The 16200-nt window shown below is 47.8% G+C and overlaps 1 protein-coding gene across 4 annotated transcripts in view; it reads right to left on the reverse strand.

The window, feature by feature from the left end:
- Positions 1–16200, reverse strand: part of FAM234A (family with sequence similarity 234 member A) — a 460740-nt gene that overhangs the window by 349250 nt on the left and 95290 nt on the right. For all 4 annotated transcript variants that reach the window (XR_015300694.1, XM_086941371.1, XM_086941370.1 and 1 more), the window contains exon 2: positions 7510–7797. Coding sequence is in view for 3 of the 4 variants with exons in the window: in XM_086941371.1 (XP_086797497.1) it covers positions 7510–7765 (256 nt within the window). In the remaining variant the exon portion in view is untranslated. The remainder of the gene's footprint in view (positions 1–7509; positions 7798–16200) is intronic.

Genomic DNA, 16200 nt, shown 5'->3' on the forward strand with positions numbered 1-16200 from the left:
AGCCAAGACTTTTTGATTTACTAAAATTATATGGATGATATACTTACTTACATGGGCTTTCAGACAGACATCTCCATCCACTGGTGTGCAAATTTGCCATTCACATTTGTCTTCCACCCACTACATCACAGAGCGTGGGTAGTGGGTCAAGAGAGCATCCTGCCGTTTCACAATGAGCACTTCTACACCAAGTTGTTCACTTCAGTGTGAGGGACTACTGCGGCAATGTGTGCTTTTTGACATCAAAAAATATTTTTACTTTTAACCAATGTTTTTTTTATTGTTTTTATAAATTTTTAATTTCTTCAAAAACCTTAACTAAACAAAGGAACACAGGGCACATTACAGAGTGACATCACAGCAGCAATGCAGTCGATTCTACATTTCCATTTCAATTACATGTTGCACGGAGAGGAATGCAAGGATATACACAGACACAATTAATCCGAGAATGGGATCAGCGTTCTCAGTCTGAGTGTTTTGCATGTCGGCAATGGGGGAAGTTGGTGCTGGGTCGTCAGGGGCGGCCAAGCGCTGGAGATAGGAGATGAGGGGGGCCCAAATATCAGGGGGTCTGCTGGGTGCAGGCATCAGATCCCAAAACTCGCCAAGCAGTTTCTGGCAGTGGGCCGCATCGTCCAACCAATTTTTAACTGTGGGAGCTATGTTACCACCCCAGTGGATGGCCACCCTTCGCTTAGCAAGCACCAGCAGCATCCCGATTATCTTGCGGTTGGCATTAGCCACATGCTTAACTTAACCCAAGAGGCAGGGCAACGGGTCCGGGGCGATATGCTCAAGTGTAATGTCGCTAATGGCGGTGCACACCCCCTGCCAGAACAATGCCACCCTGGGGCACACCCTAACCAGGTGCGCGAAGTCTGCACCTGAAACCGCGCAGCGCACACATCTGTCGTTGTCAATTAAGCCCATCTTGTGCTGGGATACAGGAGTGCGGTAGAGCCTATGCAAATACTTAAAATGGATGAGCCTCAGGCGGTAATTGGGGGAGAGGCGCTTGGTCTGATTGCAGCAATAAAGCCACAGTTCAGGAGAGAGGTCTCTTCCAGAGTCCTCACTCCACGCAGTGCGGGCGCGCTCAGTGTTGATGGAGGAGGCGGCCAAGTTGAGGGTGTAAAATCTAGTGACCAACTTCTGTGAGGAGCTGGATGAGTGGACAAACTCAAGGGCAGATCTAGCTTGTGGGGCCTGCTGGAACGCGGGGTTAGCTTCCCTGCATGTTGTCCTGTTTTGGTAGTATAACAACTTGTCAAGGGGATACGCGCCATTGGGTAGGGAGGCGAAAGTGTTGTTGGGGTAGATGTCCGCTGCAGCGCTGAGGCCCAGTTGAGCAGGGTGGTGGGCCATACCCGTTGTCTGCAGTGGGGAAAAAGCAGGAATATTAGCGAGTCTCAGGGAAGGCGCGTGCAGTATGATAGCGCTGGTGTATTTGCGCAGCCCATCCCAGGCCCAGCGCAAGCATTCAACCGTGTCTACCTCACCTTGCGGGGGCTAAGGTGAAAGGAATAGAGCTGTTTGAAGTGGCCATGGGGCAGCAAGGTCATTCGCGACCGGAGTGTGGGGCTGAAATGGTGTGGGGTGCAGCCAGAATTGGAGAAAGCTGGCTTGGGAGCATAATGCATAGAGCTTGAAATCTGGAGCTCCCATATCGCCACGGACTAAGGGCAGAGTAAGTATATCATAAGCAATTCTGGGTTGATGCCAGTCAATATTAGAGTGATAATGTTGGAGTGGAGCTTGCGAAAAAAGTGCGATGTGAGAGGGATAGGGATATTTAAAAATAGAGATAGAAATTTCGGGAGGACCACCATCTTGGCAATGGCAATGTGTCCAGCAAACGATAAAGGGAGCTTTTGAAACTTGCGGACCTTAGTCTCCAGCCATGCCCAACCAAAATTAGGGATAATCAGGAGTGATTTGCTCCAGTTGACCTGGATTCCAGAGAGGCACCCAAAACGCACAACCTCCCTGGTCATGGGAAAGATATTTTCATGGGGATCGTGGACGTACAAGGTAACATCATTGGCGTACATGGATGTAACAAGGGCACACGCCGAGAAGCCAATGCCCTGTTGAGTGTGATGCTGGAGCAGGCGTGCATCGAGCAGCTCCATGGCAACAACAAAAAGCATAAGGGAAAGGGGACACCCTTGCCTGGTACCTCTCGAAATGGCAACAGGATTGGTACCTGCCCATTCACCCTGATGCGGGCCGTGGGTTGTGTGTATAATAACTGAATTTTCCGGACGAAGGTTGGATTGAACCCAGACTAGGGAGAAGGTAGAAGAGAGAGAGCCACTCCACGGTATCAAAGGCCTTGGTGGTGTCCAGTAAGGCTGCCAAGGCCGGCAGGGAGGGATTAATTTGATGCAGGACCGAGAAGATCGTTCGCAAATTGTGAGAGGTGGCACGCCCCGGAATGAAATCGGATTGATCTGGGCGAGCAATTAGGGACATGAGGGGGGAGGAGGCGAGTGGCCAGCAATTTGGCATCGATTTTATTGTCTGTGTAAATGAGGGATAAGCAGCAGTATGAATCACAACAATCTGGGGGTTTGTCAGGCTTTAAGAGAAGAGAGTGCAGGCCCAAGTGTAAAGTTGGCGAAAGCTACCTCGTTCAAGGGAGTCGTACACGGCGGCTAAGTGTGGGACGAGGAGAGATGAGTATAGTTTATAGAAAGCAGGGATGAGACCCGGGAGCCTTATCACTTGGAAGGCCTGAGATGATATACTTTTAGCCAATGTTTATTACTTTTTAGGTTTTGACTGGCGATGCGCCAAAAACCTTATAATTTGTGTGTGGGGTCGGGTCTACACCCCCTCCTCCCATTGGCTAGCTCCATAAATGGAGGCTAGCCATTGGGAGAAGGCTCTGTCCGTCAATCTCGGACCAGATTCGGGGGCGTTCCCGAGAATTTTAGGCTTTTGGCTACGTCAGCCGAAAGCCTGTTCTCGGGAACGCCCCCGAATCTGGTCCGGCATTGAAGGCACCCGGAAGAAGTCCAGGTGAGTGCTTGCTTTTTTTTTGCCCGTTCCCACCCCCTCTCCCGCTCTCCGTGTCTCCGGACCCCGTTCCCGCCCCCCTACCGCTGCCTCGCTCTCCGTGTCTCCCCGGCCCCGTTCCCGCCCCCCTACCGCTGCCTCGGCTCCCGTTCCCGCCCCCCTACCGCTGCCTCGCTCTCCATGTCTCCCCGGCCCCGTTACCGCCCCCCTACCGCTGCCTCGGCTCCCGTTCGTGCCCCCCTACCGCTGCCTCGCTCTCTGTGTCTCCCCGGCCCCATTCCCGCCCCCCTACCGCTGCCTCGGCTCCCAGTTCCCGCCCCCCTACCGCTGCCTCGCTCTCCGTGTCTCCCCGGCCCCGTTCCCGCCCCCCTACCGCTGCCTCGGCTCCCGTTCCCGCCCCCCTACCGCTGCCTCGCTCTCCATGTCTCCCCGGCCCCGTTACCGCCCCCCTACCGCTGCCTCGGCTCCCGTTCGTGCCCCCCTACCGCTGCCTCGCTCTCTGTGTCTCCCCGGCCCCATTCCCGCCCCCCTACCGCTGCCTCGGCTCCCAGTTCCCGCCCCCCTACCGCTGCCTCGCTCTCCGTGTCTCACCGGCCCCGTTCCCGCCCCCCTACCGCTGCCTCGGCTCCCAGTTCCCGCCCCCCTACAGGAGCCCTCCCGCACTGCACGCACGGTTGAAAGCGGGTCTGGAGTGAGAAAGGAAGCACCTTTTAAAAAGAAGAAAAGGAAAACGCCGAAGAACGACGCCACAGCTGGAAGTACCAATAATGCCTTTGAGCCAGACAGCTATCACGGAAATGAATGACGTGGGACGGGTATCTTGTCAACCCGGCACCCAGCGCGGCACTCTCTAAAATGGCTGAGCATCGCCAAGAACACACCTTAAATTCAAGGAGAAATAAACGGCTGACGCGAAAGTGGCTAACATTGACGTCTGAATCCGTGTAGGTGAACATGCATTTTCTCGAATATCCGTGGCAACTCATTTTGCACTCATGGTGGCAAGGGCATGAGTTGTCGACAGTTTGCTATGCAGCAGCTTGCTCTTTGTTGACTTTAAGGCCCTTTTCTCTGTATGCAGTAGCTACTCGTGACAATGACCGGGAACATGCAGTATGTGTCTCTTTGTCGCTCTTTTCAGTTTCGATAACATGCTTTCCTATAAGAGTTTAACCAAACACCAAAAACATAGCGTCTTCTCTGTGTTCGGTTACCAAAGCAATAGACTACTGGCCCTTCACAACACTGAGCGGAGTTTTTTTTTTCTGAAGAAACGCGTTTTAAGACGCCAGGCCAGAATTATTCCACTTAGGGTGACTGACAAGACTTTTCAGTCGAAAAACGTGGACGGGCACAGACATAGGACTAAATGTCCTTATAGGTCTCAGGGTATATATATATATATATATATATATATATATCTCCCTCTCTCCTCTCTCCTCTCTCTCTCTCCTCTCTCTCTCTCCTCTCTCTCTCTCCTCTCTCTCTCCTCTCTCTCTCTCCTCTCTCTCTCTCCTCTCTCTCTCTCTCCTCTCTCTCTCTCCTCTCTCTCTCCTCTCTCTCTCCTCTCTCTCTCCTCTCTCTCTCCTCTCTCTCTCCTCTCTCTCTCTCTCTCTCTCACAGGGTCCAGCTGCTGGTGGGCCCGGCCTTGACGTATGGCCTCTGCAGCCGTGATTCACACCGCATCAAATCATGCTGTGTTGCTTGCTTGAATAAGGTGAAGTAGCACAGCAGGAGAGTCTATATAAGCGAACTTCGGTCCCGGGTTCTGAAAGGGCCTGTTGAAATGTGAGCCTGCACAACAATGTGATTAATGTACAGGTTCACCGACAATCCCTTATTTTTTTTTTTGTTTTAGACGAAAGTGCCTGGTTAGTCCTTCAAAAACCAGGACTGTCCCGGCAAAAGCGAGACCTGTGGTCACCCTATTTCCAATCAGTATTTTTATACGCTGTCGGCCACCTACGCTGTAGTAACGTGCGAATACATCCCGGTATACATTTATTTTGCGAAAAGTATCAAGTTGTTCTTTGTGCTCAATTATTACGTTTGCGGTGCACAGTAAATAATATTGTGCAAAATGTTTTTCGCATAATATCGCCCAACATTTTACCTCCATTGCACAGTTCTGAATATGTATTTTCCCCCAGAAAGGGCCTGCAGAAAATTCCCCACCACAAAATCGTGAACGAGCGTTATTTTCCTCTCTTCTTACAACGGGCACGTACTGAAAAAGTCACTTGTGCCAGAGTTTTCACAAGGCGATGTACTCGGAAAATGTTTTAATCCCACACCATCGGCATGCTATTTATCGACCACTGAAGGATGAAAAGCCGAGTTAACATGCCAAGAGAAGTCCAGGTGAGTGCTTGCTTTTTTTTTTTGCTTTTTTTTTTGCCCGTTCCCACCCCCTCTCCCGCTCTCCGTGTCTCCGGACCCCGTTCCCGCCCCCCTACCGCTGCCTCGCTCTCCGTGTCTCCCCGGCCCCGTTCCCGCCCCCCCTACCGCTGCCTCGGCTCCCGTTCCCTCCCCCCTACCGCTGCCTCGCTCTCCGTGTCTCCCCGGCCCCGTTCCCGCCCCCCTACCGCTGCCTCGGCTCCCGTTTCCGCCCCCCTACCGCTGCCTCGGCTCCCGTTCCCGCCCCCCTACCGCTGCCTCGGCTGCCGGAGTTGCAGGAGAGCCCTACTGGCTGAAAGAAGATGCTAGGTTTAGCTTTTTTTCTCGTGTCTTTTCTTTTATTGAGCCATGGGGAGGGGTAGGGGGTAGGTGGAGAGGGTAAAGGAATAAGCCCTTTCAGTGCAATGCAGTTCTCTCCAGTCATCCATCATATCTACGCTATCCATCAAGTCAGCCAACTACATTCGAAAATATGTGCTCTGTCCCTGTTCATTGAGGATATCCATTTGACCCGTCATTACACAGTTACCATTGCTTGTCCGTTTTATAGGGCTCTTGCTTATGAAACATCTATCAGAAGTAATCTTCCTGGTCCATGTTTATCACTTCTAGAACAAATAGATAGCCACCCCTCTGTTGACGGTAGAAGACACAGAATAATATCACTGTCCACCCCATTTCTCTGCTAGCTTGGAATACTCCATGTGCATTTTAATGTGTTTCCTGCAGGAACTCGATTCCTACCCTGTTCTGTTTAAGGAAAGCAAAACAAGTGATGGGTCGACTTCATGAAATAATGTCAGCCACCAGTAATCGTGTGCCCCTGTTGCCTGCGTGTGCCTCCGTGTGCCCCTGTTGCCTGCTTGTGCCTCCGTGTGCCCCTGTTGCCTGCTTGTGCCTCTGTGTGCCCCTGTTGTCTGCTTGTGCCTCTGTGTGCCCCTGTTGCCTTCTTGTGCCTCTGTTTTCGTGCCCCTGTTGCCTGCTTGTGCCTCCGTGTGCCCCTGTTGCCTGCTTGTGCCTCCGTGTGCCCCTGTTGCCTGCTTGTGCCTCCGTGTGCCCCGTTGCCTGCTTGTGCCTCCGTGTGCCCCCGTTGCCTGCTTGTGCCTCCGTGTGCCCCTGTTGCCTGCTTGTGCCTCCGTGTGCCCCTGTTGCCTGCTTGTGCTGTGTGGGTGTGTGTGGAGGGCTCTGTGTGGCTGTGTGTGTGGGAAGCTTTGTGTGGCTGTGTGTGTGGGAAGCTTTGTGTGGCTGTGTGTGTAGGAAGCTTTGTGTGGCTGTGTGTGGGGGGGCTTTGTGTGGCTGTGTGTGTGGGGGGCTCTGTGTGGCTGTGTGTGTGGGGGGCTCTGTGTGTGTGTGGGGGGGCTCTGTGTGTTTGTTTGTGTCATTTGCGAGAGATAAAGCTAGTGGCATTGTAAATGACAATGCCATTTATGTATGTTAAAAAAACATAAATAAAAATAATGTCAAGAGCAATGCCAATAGCTCTAACTTTAACAAAGGCAAAACCATTGCATCGTAAATGCTTGTTTTAGATTGAAGAGAGGCCAGCAGCTTCCCTCACAATTGAGTGTTGCCAAAAACATGACAACACCAAACCAAGCACTGAGAAAGTCAAATGGTTGGCAGCCAATGCCAGACCTGTTGGCTTTGCCAATGTTTGTTTGTGTAGGTGGGACATGAGATGCTGGTGTTACTCTACACAGTAGAAAAAGCATCTCGACTGTATGATTAGAAGCATTTGGCTTCTGCCTACAAATCTTGACAGAATGCCCACATTTAACTGAATGCCCGAATGAGAAACCACATACTAAGTCAAAATTATTCTCACAAAATCGAATTTAAGCAAATAAATAAACTACGGGAAAAAACGAAGGAAAGTAAAGTACAATTTGAATATTTGTGTGGCCTGCAGGTTGCTCACATTCTAGCGGTTTGCAACAATGAACAATGGAAACATGTGGCAAGCAGGACTGCCAGCTTTGGTTGTTAGGACCATGCTAGAAGTAGGCCACAAAGCCACTGCAGAGGGAACAGGTTAACAACACACGGTCAGTAACATAATGTGGGATGCAATGAAAGGGCCAGACTCACCTGCATTGTCATAGGTCCTACTCCACGTCCGCACTGAATGAGGTCTGACTGGACAAGGGATTATAAACGAAAAAGCAAACACCACGACCAAGCACAAAAACAAAGATGCAAAAAAAGCTGCTGTTCGCCATTTGGAAAGCTTTGATGCACCCGTTTTATTGACTTCTTTTCCTGCGCCGATTTCACAGTTGTCCTTAGTGTTCCCATCCTCGTTCTTCAGGGGGTGAATTTCGGCATCTAAATCCTTACTGTCCATGCTAACGTGCGCTTTCTGGACAGACTAGACTTCTGAAAGAATAACAAAATAATAAAATTACTATGTATTGGAATGCAAACTATTGTACATCATAATTTATAACCCAATGCCCTGCTGAAACACCACTTTCTAGAAAAGAAAAAAAATACTTTGAAATCTTTTCTTTTGGATCATCTATTCCCTGAGAAATGTCTTTAATGGAACATGGACCCACTTTTTTATGCGACCACATTGTATGCTGCTTGACAGGTATTTCTTGAATCATAAGCTAGCATTCAAGCCAAAATACAAGGATGTTTTAACTGAAAACTCTGTTGAAAGGCTAGAAGCCTTGATAAACCCAGCTTCGTTTCACATGAACATGTCACATTGTCATAGGATTTAAATACATTAGAATATGACTAAGGTTTGAATTAAAATAGCATTGGCAAAGCCAAAAGCCCTGACTTAGTATTAGGGGAGGGAAAGCAAAAGACACACAATTGAAGGAAGGAATGCAGAACAAATCAAAACATTCACCCCCAGTCAAGAGATCTGTGTTAAATCCATCATTCTTTTGCTCACCATGCCACCCCAGTTTAGACCTGGCCATATGCAAATCGGTCTTGACCCTGTGCCTCTTTGAGCATCTATGAATGTGTGTGGTCCTGGAAATAACATTCGACAATAAAGTAATATCTTGGGGTAAAACAACATTGAAAGCGGTTGTAGAGATCCTTTGCTGAACAGACAGCATTAACAGCTAAGCTACACCTTCAAAGAAGAGTGTTTGAAAAGGATTCAGAAGATGAAGCCTGCATTTTAAGTGGTGAGCGTAATCAGAATGCACATCAAAAACCTGCACAATAGATACTTTTGACAAAGGGACAATACTTTCTTTTCATCATTTAGAAAGTTCAGGTTCATGCACACTTTTACCTTGTAGGCAAAAAAATGGTACCTTTAACAACAGGTTATCATGACCGCATAGTGGGACAAACGAACATGCATGGACGATTCGTGAATAGCATTGTTTCTTTATGAGACCGAGGCATACAAACAGCAAGCGCTTTGCAAATAAACAAGCACTGCAAAGCAAAGAGGTCTCACCTATGCAAGAACTACTGCCTTTGTCAATGTTTAGTTTAGGCATGTGGTATAGCAGTGGGGCTGCTAAGTATCAGGACTGAAAATTAACAAGCACTGGCAAAGACAAAAGCTGAAGCCTATGCAAGACTCAATGTGTTTTAGCAATGTTGTACATCAGCATAGCTGCTGTTCAACAAGGCCAAAACTCTCTGGCGTAGAGGAGAGTTCTGTGGAGTGTTTTGGAGTGGCAAGAATTGTCTTGGAGTGTCGGGGTGGCGTAGAGTGGCACAGAATGTAATAGCATGGCATAGAGTCTCATAGAGTGGCATAGAGTGGAGTGTCAGAGACTGTTGTGTATTAGAGTGGAGTGGCAAAGAGTGGTGTAGAGTGATGCAGAGTGTAAGCGCGTAGAGAGGAGGGGCACAGAGTGGAGTATAATGGGCATACAGTGTCGGGGCATAAAGTGGAGCAAAGTGTCAGAGTGGAGTGGCATACAGTGTCGTCGAGTGTCATAGTGTACAGTGGAGTAAAGTGGTGTAGAGAGGAGTGGCTTAGAATGTCATTGAACTATGATGAGCGGGGTGTGGTAAAGAGGAGTGGAGTGTGGCAGAGTGGAGTGTGGTAGAGTGGAGAGGCGCAGAGTAGAGTGGCATGCTGTAGAGTGGCGGGGCATCGAGTGGAGGGGAATAGAGTGGAGTGGGGTTTTGTGGAGTGGCATAGAGTGGCATAGAATGGAGGATAGTGGTGCGGTATGGAGTGGAGTGGAGTGGAGTAGTAGCGTGTCAGAGTGGCGGGCATAGAGTGAAGTGGCATAGATCAGAGTGGAGTAAAGTGGCCTAGAGTAAAGTGGCTTAGCATGGAGTGAAGTAAAGTGGAGTAAAGAGTTTTAGACTGTCGAATACTGGAATATTGTAGGGAGCAGTGGCACAGAGTGAAATGGCATAGAGTTGTCTACAGTGGCATAGTGTGGAGTAGCACAGAGTGGTGTAGAGTGGGGCAGAGTGGTATAGAGTGGCGTAGAGCTGCGCAGAGTGGCGTAGAGCTACGCAGAGTGGTGTAGAGCTGTGCAGAGCAGCGCAGAGTGGCGTAGAGCAGATCAGAGTGGCGAAGAGCGGAACAGAGTGGCGAAGAGCGGAACAGAGTGGCGAAGAGCAGAACAGAGTGGCGAAGAGCGGAACAGAGTGGCGAAGAGCGGAACAGAGTGGCGAAGAGCGGAACAGAGTGGCGAAGAGCGGAACAGAGTGGCGAAGAGCGGAACAGAGTGGCATAGAGCGGAACAGAGTGGCGTAGAGCCGAACAGAGTGGCGTAGAGCCGAACAGAGTGGCGTAGAGCCGAACAGAGTGGCGTAGAGTGGAACAGAGTGGTGTAGAGTGGAGCAGAGTGGAGCAGAGTGGCGCAGAGTGAAGGGGCATTGCATGGAGTTGGGTGGGTTAGAGTGGCACTGTGTGGAGTGCAGCAGCATTGTATGGAGAGGGTGGGTTAGAGTGGGCATGTGGGGAGTGCAATGGCATACACTGGAGTGTCAGACTGTTGTGTAGTGGAGTGGCATAGAGTGGAGTCACATAGGATAGTAAACAATGAAGTGGAATGGATTGGGATACAGTGCACTGACAGAGTGTTGTAGATTAGAGTGCCGCACAGTGTGTTGACGCGGAGTGGAGTGTTGTGGCATGAAGTGCTGGGGCATGGAGCTCAACGGTGTACAGTGCAGTGGCGTACACTGCAGCGGCGTACAATGCACTGGCATAGATTAGAGTAGTGCAGACTGCAGAAGCGCAGAGTGCAGTAGCCAAAGTAGGGTAGAGTGCAGTGGCGTAGAGTGTACTAGAGTGGCATTGAGTAGAGTGATGAAGATTAAAATGCAGTACTGTAGAGTTCAGTGGGATTGAAGGAGTGGTGTGGAGTACAGTGTCAGAGTGCAGTGGGGTACAGTGGCATAGAGTAGAATGGCCTAAAGAGCAGTGGTGTAGATTACAGTCGTATAGAGTAGAATGAAGAGGCATAGAGTGCAGTGACATACAGTGCTATGGTGTGGCGTAGAATGTTGTAGATTATAGTGGAGTAGAGTACCGTAGAGTATAGTAGAGTAGAGTTCAGTGGAGTAGACTGTAGTGGAGTGGCGCAGAGTGCATTGTTTTTTAGTACAATGGTGTAGAGTGCATTGGCATAGAGTGCAGCGACATAAAGTGCACTGGTTAAGAGCAGAGTAGCAGGAGTGCAGCAGCGTAGAGAGGTGTACAGTAGAGTGATGTAGAGTGTAGTAGGGCAGCATAGACAGCAGTGGCGCAGAGTGCAGTGGGAGAGAGTGGACTGGTGAAGAGTGGAGTAGAGTGGCGTAGAAGACAGTGGCATAGAGTAGATTGTTTTAGAGTACAGTGGCGTGGAGTAGACTGCAATGGTGTAGAGTAGAATGCACTGGCGTAGAGTTCAGTAGACTAGAATGCAGTGGCGAATAGTGCAGTTATGTAGAGTCACGTACAGTGCATTGGCATAGAGTATAGTGGTGCAGAGTGAAGTTGCTTAAAGTGCACTGATGCAGAGAGAGTGGGTTAGTGTGCAGTGACGCAGAGTGGAGTGGTGTAGAATGCAGTGGTGCAGAGTAGAATTCAATGGCGTGGAGTGATGCAGACTGGAGCGGAGTGGCGTCAAGTAGAGTATGCATGGTGGGGTAGCACAATGCCATTACAGACAACACATTTTTATTTGAAATGACCATTACATTTGTACAGAAATAGTTTTTTTTTAAACCCTTCTTATTATTTTATAATATAGAGAGAACATAGGGCATACAATGATCATACATTACAGTTATATCATTCAGCGTTCGGGACATGTAAATCGAGAACACAGCTGGCGACTACACAAGTAATCCAAAAGGACGGGAACGTGGGCACCGTATTAATTAATCAATGTTTCTTATCAACCCCCTCACTCCGATTCATCCTCACCCTCCAACACTGGCGGCTCACACAAATATCCCCGGTACTCATTCCATGCACCCCATATTCGGATCCACTTCCGCGGGCACTTCCGGTGCAAGTACACAGCCCGTTCCGCCAGCATTGCAGAATCTAAATCCTTGCACCAATCTCTAAGCGTTGGCATCACTGGGGACACCCAAAATTTGGCTATGTTCCATTTAGCCTACACGATGCCCAATGTCATCCAATCCTGCGTATAGCGCTTTAAGTCGTTTGGCTCCCAAATATTCAGCAAACAACACCTAGGGTCCGGAGTCATTGATACCTTTACCACTTGTGACATGGTCCTCATGACCTTGGCCCAATATTTAGTCATTAACGGACAGTCCCAAATAGTGTGAAAAAAGATCCCTCCTCCCCACATCCCCTTAAACAAGAAATACAGTTTTACTGCTAAAAGTATACAGCGCACAAACAATAACATGTTGAAATGTCATCACCTAGTGTATTGAATTGTTTAGATTGTATTCAAATATTTGTTTCCACCACACGTCAGAATAAAAAAAGAATTGGTGTATTTGTGCTTTCCTAAGTCTAGTATATTCTGAAATATATGCACAGTTTATTATCAGACATTTTAATTGTGTTCGGTGCTACAAAAAGTGTAATACCTTTCACAGCAATTTGGCCACATAAATCCTCTCACTTTGAAGCCAGAGAAAGAAAAGTTAAAACCACGCTCCCTCAGAAGACAGATTCTGAAATTTGACCTCTGTCTTTGAATGCACAGAAACTGTGACAAGATAAGAACAAGATTTAAAGACCTGTTTACAGAAAGCAAGCACTGTGTAAGAATAGAGTAAATAGCGTTTGCTCCATGGGAGGGTTGAACTCAAGCTGAACAGTATAAAACAAATTAAACCAGCAAATAGAAAGCAAGCAAATGGGAGTTACAAACCAGAAAGCCAAGGGTAAGCAATGGGTGGAACGCCTTCCCATCAAAGCTTTATGAACATCCCCAAGATGTCTTGAGCAAACCAAACAGCTTTCCTGTCTGGTAGGTGTTAACATAAAATGAAAAGCAAGCATTAGGATGCAGCCAGTGGTAACCACGCCATAGTTTTTTTTCTTTCTTTTAGCCATGCTAAATAGCAGCAAAGCTGCTGTAGAACATGGATAAATGACATTGACAAAGCTAATGGCTCATGCATAGACAAAACCTACTGGGTTTGCAAATACATTTTTTGTTTTTGTAAAGTAAAAAAAAAACTAGCACAAGTTTTCCCATTATTTGGGGCCTATAACCCAGTTTACACTGCACAATAAAATGAAGAAAACCTTCATTCTAAAACAGGCAAGAGTGCGCCTTATAGAGGCGTTTCTTTCGGCTGGCATGCTCAAGCAATCCCTTCAGCCTGCACCCTTGCCAGGTCTGGTGTGAATCCTCCCACCTTGAGCCTGTCCCCTGCTGCACAGGCGCAAGTGGGTGGATGAAGGGAATGATGAAAAGAGGGAGGGAATGAGGAAAAGAGGGAGGGAATGAGGAAAAGAGGGAGGGAATAAGGAAAAGAGGGAGGGAAAGGCAATGATACAGCAGCACCTGTCCTTCACAGCATCCCATACTGTCACCAGCACCCCAGCCCTGGGCAGCAAGCACCAAGTTCCTTACTTCAAGCTCTTTTCTATCTGCAAACAGGAGCGGGCCTAGACATTATTTGCATATGAGGGGTATGTCCTGGGAAGGAGAATGGAGACTTGCAGCCAGAGCTCCATGGCTAAGAAGACCCAAAAACCAAGGGAGAGTGAACCTTGCGGACTTTAAGATCTTCCAACTTGCTTTCCTAGCGAGGCAGGGCACACACTGGGTAGAACAAGCGAAAGACTACACACCAACCTGGGTACAGCAGGAAAGAGCAATACTAAATAACCTCAACCCACTTGCCCTTCTCACCGCCACCACACACCCACTCGCAAGCAACCCAATACTGAAAAACACCAGGATAGCACTGCTGAAACTAGATAGTAAACTAGAGGTAAGCATTAAGGGCTCCAAGGCTGAATCCCTATGGTCGAATAGCGCCATAAAATACAGGGGCAAAAAACTCCATTTCGACAACTGGATAATGAAAGGCATTTCACACCCAAACCAGCTCGAAGTAAACTCCACACCACTAACCTTTGCCAACCTAAAATCTTCCCTTCATCTAGGAGTCTCAGATCTATATAAGTTCCTAAAGATCAAAACAGCCCTAACAAAGTCCAGAATAGCAGACTCGAAACCATCCATATTCCAATACGTTACAAATATAAATAAGCTAGGACACCAAGTCTCCCGCGTATATAAAACCCTCACCATGCAAAAAAATAACAGCTATAAAACTACAGAGAATTACTGGAATTCTCACATACACCCACCAATAGAGGACCAGGAATGGGACAAGCTATGGGCATCAGCCACACAGTCCAAGATCACCCCTGTACTTGCGTAAACCAAACTGTGGCTCCTACACAAAACATTCTGGACCCCAGAGCGTCTGCACAAGCTGGGATTAAGAGATAGTGATGCATGCTGTAACTGCGACAGGGCCAAGGGGGACCTAGAGCACCCGATCTTCCTGTGCCCGACTCTCACCAAATTCTGGGGGAGGGTCTTTGATTTCATAGACAAGATGTTCTTATGCAAAATGTCAAGGGAATTTCACTCGATCATCACAGCGTCTGTCAGAACCAACCTCCCTACAAAAGGAGAGAGAGAAATCCCGGACCTTCTCCTTATTGCAAAAACCAAGCTAATACTCACAAACTGGAAAGACACATCTAAAATGTCATTTGGCGGATGGCTCTCCTGGATAACATACCTAAGGGGAGCCGACACCTTAGCAACAAGATACTCACCCTGGATATCCACATCCAGAGACTTATGGAATTCACTGGACGCCGCCCTGCAAACTTTTGACCCTCCTTGAGTGATGAACAACCCAAGCGTGACAACGAGCCAACAATAAATGTATGAGATCTTGCCACTATCAGAAAGATGCAATCTTTCTCTCTTCTCTCTTTACTTATTCACTTTTCCCAATTTCCTTTCTCCTTATGTTACTCATCCGAACGAGGGGCCCGTCATAGACCAAACATTTTGAAAAAAAAAGGAAAAAGCCCTGATCTCCCCTGAGTTCAAGGGAAAGGAAGTTGTGTTATGGGGCTCTGCTGCGTGAGCAGGTGATGGAGTGACCATAAGCCGTTGAAAGGTAGTCCAGCACCTCCTGCCACATACAGACCTCGCCTTTTTAAGCGAGCTGATCGAGTACCTTAGAGTCCTTTGGGGTGTAAGGGTAGGCACTTTGCGACCAGCAAAGGCAGCTCCTATTGATCTGGTTTGCGGCTGGTGTATAAAGAGGGGGCTGACGGAGTCTCTGTGGAGGTGGAAAGGCTGCAAGTACAAAGTGTGTTCAAGCAACACTAAAAAATAGTTATGACATGGCCAGCAGTGGCCATGTTATATTGCTTTTTTCTTGTTGATTGTGGCGGGGATAGGGCAAGTTATAAAGGGCGTAGGGGGAAAGCAATGACAATGGGATGGCCAAAGACGAGAAAATAAAATAAAATACCTCAATGCAAGCAGCAGAAGTACACCAGTACATAAAATTATTCAATACTCCAGGGAAGGGACAAACACACGAAGAAAAAGTGAAATCGGCATGCGTTGACCAATGAGAAGCAACGAAATGAGTGACAAAGCCAACCAATGGCAAGTAATGGGGGTGCTTCAAGTCCAATTAAGCTTACAAAAGATCTTGCAAGTGGCAGCAAATGAGCTGTCTCCAGAAATAACTAAAAAGCCACAGAAGAGCAAATACAATGTTGAATTAGAAATAATAACTAAAAAGCCACAGAAGAGCAAATACAATGTTGAATTAGAAATAATATCTAAAAAGCCACAGAATAGCAAATACAATGTTGAATTAGAAAAGAAAACACAACGAAGCATACACAGAGTTTCAAACAAGCTACATATCAAATTTGCAGTCTAACAAAAGGTCTACTTGATCACCAAAACATAAAAGAAAGACAAATGATACAATGTAACCACAATTGAAATGTTATGGCCTTGACCGCGATCTAAGCAATGGCTAACCGTGAGAAAAAAACATGAAAATCAATACCTGAAGTGAGAGGACTTAAAGCCCCCTCCCTCCCGTCTTACAGCACTTTTATGGGGGCAAATATATAACAAGAGGACACCAACGGCTACCTGTAGCCAGAGCTTAATAGACAAACTTTAAGATTGTACAAGAATATAAAGACCTCCTAACATGAATACCTAAAATATGCAATGTTTAGAATTGGTATTTTATGTATCTGCTGTAGTTATGATATAGTGCAAGTGTGCAGCCTGTGTGACTTTTTAAAGTGGACTGCACGGTTCTGGATTGCCTGTACCATGC

This window comes from Lissotriton vulgaris, chromosome 10 (assembly GCF_964263255.1).
Source record: "Lissotriton vulgaris chromosome 10, aLisVul1.2, whole genome shotgun sequence".
NCBI classification, from domain to species: Eukaryota; Metazoa; Chordata; class Amphibia; order Caudata; family Salamandridae; genus Lissotriton; species Lissotriton vulgaris.